The sequence below is a fragment of the Pempheris klunzingeri genome, chromosome 2 (assembly GCF_042242105.1).
Source record: "Pempheris klunzingeri isolate RE-2024b chromosome 2, fPemKlu1.hap1, whole genome shotgun sequence".
Classification (NCBI taxonomy): domain Eukaryota; kingdom Metazoa; phylum Chordata; class Actinopteri; order Acropomatiformes; family Pempheridae; genus Pempheris; species Pempheris klunzingeri.
The window spans coordinates 31,168,990-31,180,008 of NC_092013.1; the positions used below are offsets into that span (position 1 = coordinate 31,168,990).

The 11,019-nt window shown below is 42.9% G+C and overlaps 1 protein-coding gene across 2 annotated transcripts in view; it reads left to right on the forward strand.

The window, feature by feature from the left end:
• Positions 1 to 6,570, forward strand: part of lrrn1 (leucine rich repeat neuronal 1) — a 48,304-nt gene extending 41,734 nt beyond the window's left edge. For both annotated transcript variants that reach the window (XM_070847944.1, XM_070847952.1), the window contains exon 2: positions 3,450 to 6,570. In XM_070847944.1, the coding sequence (XP_070704045.1) occupies positions 3,620 to 5,773 (2,154 nt within the window). In that variant the 5' untranslated portion in view covers positions 3,450 to 3,619 and the 3' untranslated portion in view covers positions 5,774 to 6,570. The remainder of the gene's footprint in view (positions 1 to 3,449) is intronic.
• Positions 6,571 to 11,019: the final 4,449 nt, after the last annotated feature.

The window sequence follows — 11,019 nt, forward strand, 5'->3', positions numbered from 1 at the left end:
GAACATTCTTGAAAGTGAAACTGAAAACTGTGTAATTGAATGATGAAAGTTTTTACGGGAGCATTCTTACTGAGTTGACAGTAACATGAACAGAACGAGGTACAATTTATTTATATTCTTATTTAATCTTATTGTAAACTTTCAATTTTTTGTCAATAAGGTAACCAAATGAAATTATTTGAAATATTGTAATGAAGCAGAACATTTAGCCATTGACAAAATTACAACCAAGCAGTGAGGGAGTTATTTTCGTAATGACATTATCTGTGAAGTAACACTCCTCTTGTGTGCTGTACATGGCTCAGATTCCACAGACATGTTGCTTTTAAATAAAGTGACCTGTTTTTCTCCTGTGGGTTTGAACCCAGTACATTGCCTCTAGCTAATCTCCACTTCAGTGTCTCCATCCACTAATCCTGACTGGCGCAGCAATCGTCCCAATATACAGTGCCTCAGTTTAAAGACAACATACTCTACTATCCCTGTCTGAGCCAAGCTCCGCCCCATCCCATAGGGATCCCAGTATAGGAGGAGCCCAGACACGCTCTGTCTCTCTGCTGCTGTTGCCAGGCAGTTTGCATTCACATGAATTAGTCTGCTCTGTTGTTTGAAAGCCTCTTAAGTGATATCTTCTTAAGCTGGTGTTGACCATATAGCTGTGTGGTGGAGAAGGTCATGGTACTATGGTGCTGCCGTATGGCTGTGTGCTGGTTTGGGTGCCTCCGTTAGTAAATAGATCTAATTGAGTGATGAGATCTCTTAAGTGTTGCTGTAGGATACTCCACGTGCACATGCTTGTTAAGGAAGTGCTGGCTACCTAATCCTGTTGATAAGCAATTGTGAGGGATAAAACTGTTACATAGACCCAGTATGTCTGTATGCAGTATTTGCATGTGAACAGAATTACTGAGTGAGTGGGACACATATCTGATGTTAATGCGACAAAATGGTAAATGGTCTGTATTTGTATAGCTCCTTTCTAGTCATTTCAACTACTCAAAGCACTTTTACATCACATCCTTATCCACCCATTCACACATCATTCATTCAGGAGGAATCTAAGCTGGAGGAGCCTATTGTTTCACACACTGAAGCTGCTTCAGGAGTTTTCAGGAGGAAGTTGGGGTTCAGTGTCTTGCCCAAGGACACTTTGACATGCTGACCCGTAGGAGCTGGGGATTAAACCACAGAACTTCTGATTGAGGGACGACCCACTCTACCTCTGAGCCACAGCCGCTAAAAAGAATATCAAAGGGCTTTACCCCAAATCATCATTAACAAGAGTAAAAGTCTAGAGCTGTGGTATCGGCTGTGTGCACATTGCCTCCAAAGCACAAACATATTGAAATGAAAGATCCTAGGCGGATCTTCATCAGATCAAAATGAATAAAAATGGTCACCTCATACAATATATGTGAATATATGTACCAATAGACAGGCACCGAGAGACACTATGTTCACAGGTGTGGTTATCTCTCCAAGCCATGGTGACACTTGACAATTCAAGTACACAACAAAGACTCAAAAACACATGAATCCCAAAGCACTTCAGTGATAACACGTGCAATGTAGTATCAAGTCTCAAATATATATTCAAGGAAAGGAAAGGAAATAGCCATGGATTTCATGGCAATACCTCCAATAGTTGTTTATTGGAAAATAACACCTAATGACTGAAAATATGTCAGTCTGGACTGAGTGACAGACTGGCAAAATTTAATGATTGTAATGTCCATGTATTTGTACACAGTGAGAGGTTGAAAATGTAGCACTGGCACTGTCTATTGTTTGGCAGAATTTATGCTTTATCTTCCAAGTCACTAGAGTAAGTGTTACTGCCATATGGGCAAGCAGATGCCCACTGTACCTCTCAGGAGCTTGTATTCGCTAAACCAAGCTACTGGGCTAGATCAGAGTATCCAGTCCTCTCACATCCCTCTCCTGAAATCCCTATTTGTAGTCGTCAGTCTTCTTAGAATGCTGCTCAGAGTTTAGACAGTGTTCCTTCTGCACCAAATCACCCTGGAAAAAATCCTAGGCCTGCTGAAAGCTTTTTATGTTTGCCCTAAATTCAGAATGCAGAAGATGTTGCATTAAAAATTAAGATGTGCATCTTTTTGGCTTTCTTTGAGGCACATACTAATCTCTCATAGTGTTTAATGATGTTCGAGGAAGTTAATGATCGAGTCCTTATGGGCCTGTTGGATAGATGAAAGTCCTCAATGGAATTTGATCTGTTTCCAAGTAGTTCAGAGCAGTGTTTTGTGCATTCATGGTAATGAGCTGAACTTGCGTTTTCTCAAACTGTTGATGCTGCACATAACTTGCAGTCTCAGAAGGACATAGGAGAAGGGGTTGTTGTTCTGAGTCAATGTGTTGTCTTAAGTAATTGCTGAATTTACAAGAAACATGAAAGATTATGTGATAATTCAGTAATTATCATTATACAATGAGACTGCTCCATGAGGCTGTACTACTCTCAGCTAAATGCTAATGTCAGCATGCTAACATGCTCACAATGACAATGATAACATACTGATGTTTTACAGGTATGATGTTTACCGCTTGAAAAGCTTCATTACTTTTACAGGTATTCAGTCATAACCCAAAGGATTAGAGAAATCAATGACGTTGACCTGATGACAATGCCCAATCTCATGGCAAGTTTAGTCAATCAATCAATCAATCAATCAATCAATCTTTATTTATATAGCGCCAATTCATAACAAATGTTATCTCAAGACGCTTTACATAAAGAGCAGCTCAGACCAAACTCTTTAATTAGAGAGAGACCCAACGATTCAGGAATTCAACATTAAGGATTCAAGAATCCCCACAGAGCAGCATCAGATATTACATTTTCGTAGTTGCTTTGATATTTCACTCAAAACTGCAAAGGGCAAACGTCGTTCTGGTGCTAGGGGAAAAGTAATGGGGTCACCAAAGTCCTCAGGATTTTTCAGAATGTCTGTCCATCCAAAGGTTGTTGGGATATTTCTGGCCAAAGTGACAGCATGACAGGCTGGCGTTGGCCTACCCAGGGCCTATCAAGGATAAGGTATTTCACAAGATGCATGAATAGGTGGATCCGATCTGTTAGAGGAAAGGTCAGGGAATCACCAAAGTCCTCAGGATTCATCATCTCAGCAACATGGGTATCTGTTCCAATAGTTGTTGAGTTATTTCACCCACAGCTGAAGTCATCCTTCACCAAAGTAAATAGTATTCATCCTTTGGGGAACGTAAATGTCTGTACAGAAACTCATATGAATCCATTGAATAGTTGTTGAGATATATCGAAAAAATGGTGGACATTGATTGACAAAGACATTACTATGCTGCTAGCAAGGCTAAAAATGTAAATATGTATTATATCCCCTCTGCATTCTAAATATGGGGTAGATGCTGAATTCTGTATAGTGACATGTATATTTTGTCTTTCTTTCCAGATTTTTTGGCAGCTCCAAGATCTTGATGTCGAAATTCTGCCCCCTGCCTCAACTCCTGATCTGATCTGACCTTCACTAGACTGAAAGACCCAATCAGCTGAAAGTCTGGTTGATGACTGTAACGTACTCTTTCCCAAAGTCATCTGCCCCTCCTCCTCTCCCTCGCCAGCATGGCTAGACGGAGGTTAGACTGCTTTCTTCTAGGCCAGGTGTTTGCTGGCCTGATCTTTGTATCAATAGGACTATCCTCTGTCCAGAGCAACGAGTGCCCCCAGCTGTGTGTATGCGAGATACGGCCCTGGTTTACCCCCCAGTCCACCTATAGAGAAGCCATCACTGTGGACTGCAATGACCTTCGCTTAACACGCATCCCAGGAAACCTTTCCAGCGACACTCAAGTTCTCCTCCTACAGAGCAACTACATTGCAAGGACCAGTGAAGAGCTGGAGCAGCTTTTCAACCTGACCGAGCTGGACTTATCCCAGAATAACTTCAGTAGCATTCGGGATGTTGGTCTCACCAATATGTCCCAGCTCACCACGCTTCATCTGGAAGAGAACCAGATCACAGAAATGCCAGATTACTGTCTGCAGGACCTCAGCAACCTGCAGGAGCTCTACATCAACCACAATCAGATCAACACCATCTCTGCCAATGCCTTCTCTGGGCTCCACAACCTGCTCAGGCTTCACCTCAACTCCAACAAGCTCAAGACCATCAACAGCCAGTGGTTTGAATCTACACCCAATCTAGAAATCCTCATGATAGGGGAGAATCCCGTTGTTGGCATAGTGGACTTTAATTTCAAGCCACTGGGCAACCTTAGAAGTTTGGTTTTGGCGGGGATGGATTTGACAGACATCCCCGGAAATGCCTTTGTTGGACTTGACAATCTTGAGAGCCTCTCTTTCTATGACAATAAGCTGGTTCAAGTTCCTCAAAGAGCCCTTCAAAAACTACCTAACCTGAAATTCTTGGATCTGAACAAAAACCCAGTGCACAAGATTCAGGAAGGAGACTTCAAGAACATGCTGAGACTGAAGGAGCTGGGTATAAACAACATGGGAGAGCTGGTTTCCATTGACAGGTATGCTATGGACAATCTTCCTGAACTCACAAAGCTGGAGGCTACAAACAACCCCAAATTCTCCTACATCAACCGTCAGACCTTTCGTGACGTCCCAGCCTTGGAGAGTCTGATGCTCAACAACAACGCCCTGAATGCCCTCTACCAGTCCACAGTGGACTCTCTTCCCAACTTGCGCGAGATCAGCATCCACAGCAATCCTCTGCGCTGTGACTGCGTTATCCAATGGATGACTTCCAACAAAACCACCATCCGGTTTATGGAACCTCTGTCCATGTTTTGTGCCATGCCAACAGAAGTAAGGGGTATGCATGTGCGGGAGGCTTTGCAGAAGAATTTAGCAAACCAGTGCCTGCCCATGATTTCCCATGATACTTTCCCCAGCCATCTCAACCTTGACATTGGCATGACCGTGGACTTAGACTGCAGAGCCGTGTCCCAGCCTGAGCCTGAAATCTACTGGGTGACACCAATGGGTAACAAAGTAATGATGGACACCCTATCTGACAAGTACAGCCTCAGCAGTGAAGGGACGTTGAGAATTTCTCATATTCAGGTGGAAGACTCTGGCAGATACACCTGTGTGGCTCAAAATTCAGAGGGAGCTGACACAAGAGTGACGGCTATACGGGTAAACGGCACTCTGTTAGACAGCACTCAGCTTATGAAGATCTATGTCAAACAAACTGAATCTCACTCTATCCTGGTCTCCTGGAAAATAAACTCCAATGTAATGACTTCTAACCTCAAGTGGTCATCTGCCACCATGAAAATAGACAACCCACATATTACTTACACTGCCAGAGTACCTGTGGATGTCCACGAGTACAACCTCACACATTTACAACCAGCCACGGAGTACGAGGTGTGCCTCACTGTCTCCAACATCCACCAACAAACCCAGAAGTCATGCGTGAATGTGACAACAAAGCAGGCAGCCTTCACCGTGGAGATATCTGACCAAGGGACCAACACTGCTCTGGCAGCAGTCATGGGAACAATGTTTGCCATCATCAGTCTGGCCTCTCTGGGAGTGTACATTGCCAAGAGGTGGAAGAGGAAAAACTATCACCATTCTCTGAAAAAGTACATGCAGAAAACCTCGTCGATACCGCTAAATGAGTTGTACCCCCCTCTCATCAACTTGTGGGAGGCAGACAGTGAGAAAGAGAAAGAGGGCTCATCTGAGACCAAACCCAGTCAGGTGGACACCACTCGCAGCTATTACATGTGGTGAGAGCTGCTGTCCACTGGGATACAGACTGAGACATGTTTCTTTCAGGAGCACAAGTATACATACTTGCATCTTTGTGTAAAAACACAGTCTTGTTCATTTTCTTTCTTGTTTCCTGTTTGTTTTCTTTGGTTTTCGCAGACTTGCTTTTTAAAGTGAATGATGAACCAACAATTTCAGATCTTTAGTTTAGCATATTGCCTTTTTACCTCATGCCCATTTTGACACACAATATGGCAGCTTCGTTTAGCTTCCTGGACTTAATAGTCACTGTGCTTTATTTTTAGAACTTGTTTTGACGAACACAGCATGAGCATTGTCACGGATTCAGCACATGCGAGCAAAGGAAAAGCTGAAATCCAACCTTTTTTGACATGTTTCTGTTGCAGAACTGTTAGAGACTGCCATCTTTATTTCTCTTGTAAGACAGTTTCACTGTTGACTGTTGTGCACTGAAATATATATACTAATTTGTCTATCAACTCAAATATAAGCTGACAAAGTACATTTAGACTTGATATACCGTCTATTGAATAATGTTAGCAATTCCTCTGTAATGTTGTATCAGCTATGATTTAATTTACTTTTTGTACATTAAATAACAGTATGTTTAATTTAGACTTTAAGTTTGCAGAGCAGCTACTGTAAACCAGCAATAGAAATATGAATGTTATGAACTAGGTAACTAGGTGTAAGGCTTTTTAAATTTCCTAAATATTTCCTCTGTTATTTTGCTAGAATCTGTCTACAATCACTGGTTTTGTTGTGGTTTACACACACAGACATGTTGTTTATTGAGGAGCAAGTTAAATAAAATGTACTTTTTATCCTCATATTTTTTAAACCATGATTTTAAGTCTCATTTTTATAAAAAAAAAAAAAAAAAGTACATAAAGTTAACTGTGCTTACTGTGTATTTAATAATAAAGACACAATTGCACAATATAATTACAGCACACTTTGCCTCTTAGAACATACAATAACTTCAAAAGCAAAAAAATTAGTCCCTGGAAACCAAGCCTGTGGCTTGGTGCCTGGTTTATTATACCAGGAAAACCTCTGCATCTCTACATCTTTGGAGAAGAAACAACAGGGGGAGTGTAATGCAGGTGAGATGACGTCAAACAAGGTGGTGATTGTGTATACTGGACAATTACAGCAGAATTATTTGGCACAGAGCAACCCAACTATAATCGCCGATAATATGTGTGGTGTGGACATCACGTCTGAAACTGCACATCATTCATCATCGTGCCATGTTGGACTTTGATCTGATACAACACTGTTGGCATCTTTCCTTCATCTCTTCAGTAAAATGACATGAAACAACCATCTGCTTTCTGTGCAGAAGCCAGTGGGGCAGTAATATGTTGAGTTACTTATAGCCCATCAATGTCTGTGCAAGGTCCAGAACTCCAGCAACAATGCACATCCTAACCTCAGTGGCTCAGTGTGAAGAAAAGTGTCTGTCCAGAGGGAGCCCTGACGCTCTGTTTGTTTCTGATGGAGACTGACAGCTCTGGGCCTTGTGCTGCATCAAACCATCTCCTTTTAGTTTCCCCCGACAACAAGCTCCTCCCCATGCACACTCTGTTTTTGAAGTATCTGTAACTGGTCTATGAAATTTCATGAAATCGTCATGAAAAATTTGTTTATTATATTGCTAGATTTTAAGTACTTCTAACTGGACTTTGGGGTGGGGATTACATGAAGTTATTGGACACATATTTTGCATCCCACATAAAGCCCACTGACTCTAATTTCACGTGACTGTCAGCAACTGATTTTGAGAGAAGCACTGACATTGAAATAGGTTTAACACTGCGTTAGTGTGCACATAGAGATGTGAGGAGAAAAATGTCAGTGAATGTCATTCAGCCTTTAGGGAGACCCGTGTCTTGTGCTGAGAGACAGACAGATGACGGCGAAGCAGCAATAGTCCAGCAGCATTTGTTAAACGTGCACATTGAGACGGCTGCCGTCCTTTCATCTGCACAGAGTGGACAAGCCTTCATACCATCTAAGTGGGTAGCCTAGAAACAGACCGGAAATCAGCTCACTGGGACAGCTATCAATGAAAGCTTTTCAAAGCATGTGCTGGATCATCCCCGTGGCCTGTTTCCATGACAACTCCTACCTCCATCCACCTGCGGGTGCAGGCAGCCAAGTGAGAGAGGTCCCTAGAGCCTGAAATACAACTGACAAGGTCAACACCCCACAACTGGGAAACCACTGTGACATCATGTACGCTCTTCAAGGTGTGGAGTGAGAAAAAGTGCATCTTTACACTGAAGGTGACGTCGAATGGTACTGAGTGCTGTGCCACTGGGCTCCATGCCTTTTTTCTCTTTTGCCTTCTTCCTCTGACATACTGGAGGTGGTCTAAGTAAAACTGCAGCTGAAGATGAGACCATTCCTGTACGAGAAGCAAAATGTCATGGTGCAAATACTACTGGATATTATGCTTTGATGGGACGTAGAGCGCCCAGTGGCATGTAACTTACAGGGGGACGTTTTGTCTCAATTTTCAGGTACTTTCTACCACACCTGCTGCAGTCACTGAGAGAAATGAATCAAAAGCTAATCTTTGTCCAGAAGGGGGACAGGAGGAGAAGTCTGAGCCAGAACCTGAAGCTCTCCCTCCACTTAAAGCCTGACAGCCTGAGCTGCTTTCAGAGCACGAGAGAGTGAATTCAGATGAAATCCTACAGTTAACCTGCACACACTTCTGGAAACACAGCTCTTCTGATCCTGGAGCTGCCACAGTAGGAAGGTCCTGATGTGCTTCTTACTGATCAGTCAGTAAGCCCATCCCCCTAGTTACTGTTGCCATGCCTGGCAAGTTGTCCACTCTTCAACAGCACCTGGGCTTTGCACAGAGGTAACCGGGCAGATTGACCACACCAGTTTTAATATTTTTGAAACCTCGATTTCTGACGAATCGGGCTTCTCATTTCATAGCTACCATTAGCTCTATGACTGGGTTTATGCGCCCAGCTCACATTGTAATAGTTCAAGCAGACATACTTAAGAAGAAGATCCAGACAAAACTGGCCTTACACATGCACTTGATGACTTTACAGGGCAAGAAGAGACATCATGCTAAAGCCAAGACTCAGTAAAAACAGAAAAAGTTCTATCTTTTTCAAAAAAATTTGTTTCTCATTCACCAAACCTGACATTTTAATGGCATAATATATATCATGTTGATTGGAGCCACACTAAGGGCCAGTCCACCACTTTGGCCAGGACTGAAATGTCTAGTGGCGATTGGATCTCCTGCCATGAAATGAAAATAAACGAGACATTCATGGTCCAACAGTGAATCCTTGTGACTTTGGGGAAGTCATCTAGTAAAATTTGCATAAAAGTCTGTACAGCTGTCCCCTCCTCATGACTTAGTGATCTCCTGACTTTTCCTTAAGCTCCATCATAATGTTGACAGTTGTGATTTTGAGTGAAATGTGGTGCAAACAAACAGGATGAAGGCTAATCACTGCTGGATTTGACGTTTCTGGGAGGTGTCCTGTGCTGGCACGAGAAGGCATGGAAGTGTGCATAGTGTGCCTTCATCATCTTTTATTGCTTTGTCTATCTGTACGCAAATGTCCTATTCCAGAAATGGTCACTGAACAGTGAGAACGGAAATGAAAATGAAAGTAAAACAAATGATGTCTCGGCAGTACCGAAACAATGAGATCAAACAAAATATGAGATGTCTCTGTGAAGACTGGTGGGACTTCTCTCTACGGCCTAGAGAATCTGATCCAGAGCTTGGATATGTGACGTTGGTGTTTATTTTAGTCTTCCCTGAGAACGAAGTTCAGTTTGAAAGAAGTGGAGCCCAGTCAGTCAACCAGGAGAGGAGAGGAGGAGGAGGAGTGGTGTGGTGTGTGTCTCTTTTACTTGTAGGCCTTTATTGTGATGGGATTATTGCTTCTGTACTATCTGAATAATGGAGGCAGCATACGGGTAAAAATCACAATACAAGTGTGCAAATAATCCATTTCAGTGATGTTACTCATCTGTTAAATGCATAACGAACTGTTGGGTGGATTGTTCTGGTGTTTTCTCCCAGGGCCCAATTAAAGAGCTTCGCTTTTTGCCTGCAGCTCTCTGTAAGTGGGAGCATGCGTTTAGTCTCACTGCTGATGCAGAAGCTTGAAGCTCAGGTCCATCTGCTTAGACGTAACTCCTACTGTTACTCTATTCAAATAGTCCACAGGGATGCTCGTCTAAATTCAGACCTAGAATATATAAGAGGCAGCATTAATGAACGCACATGTTCCTGTTTCAATGGGAAACAGTTTGACAGGAAACACTCCACTCTGACATGAGGATGAAATAATAATGGGACAATGCAATCACAGGGGGGCTCACTCCATCTCTTGATTGACTGCCTGCTCATCAAAACAGTGTAAAATGGTCTCTTATATTGATTGCCTGTGTGTGTGTATGTGTGTGTGTGTGTGTGTGTGTGTGTGTGTGTGTGTGTGTGTGCATACAGTAAGTGGCCAGTGGCCTTCTGCTGCTTTTGACTTTTCCTGCAGCACACTGATGACATTTGAAAGCAGGTCTGAAAAGGTCAAACATCTGCTGACATACAAACTGATTTACATGAGAGGCAGCCAGTGCGGGCCAGTCCTCACTGCCTGTTTGTAAGACAGTTTGTAACTTTTATGATAGCAGAGTAGCTCTGAAGTGTCAGGTAAGAGCTGAGAAAAAAAGACTTGGTTTCCCCCATAGGGCTTTTGGAGCTTAGAGGACAGACTGGTCAGGGCTCTGGCTCCAGGTTTTAATAGCCATGCTCACAGCTGGGCCCTGGGGATGCCAAGGGTCATCTGTCAGTCCGTCACTTTGGACCTGAATGGGGGCAGACTGGGATAATTAGTAAGGCCAGGAATCTAACATTCGTCGAGGCCAGTCTCCACATCACAACAGACCATGTACAGCCGTCAGCCGTCATCCTGAGGAGTATGTTAGCCTTAATGAAGCCACTCCTCCAGTCATACTAATACTCATATTCCTCCAGACTCTGGACGAGGAGGTGGAGCTGCAGCCATCTTTAACTCTAGTTTAACAGTCCAACCCAGACCTAAACCTAACTATAATTCCTTTGAAAGCCTTGTTTTTAGCTTCTCTCTTCCAACCTGGAAAACACTAAAACCAGTCTTAGTTGTCACAGTGTACCGCCCTCCTGGTCCAGACTCTGAATTCTTAACTGAGTTTTCAGAGTTTTTATCAGATTT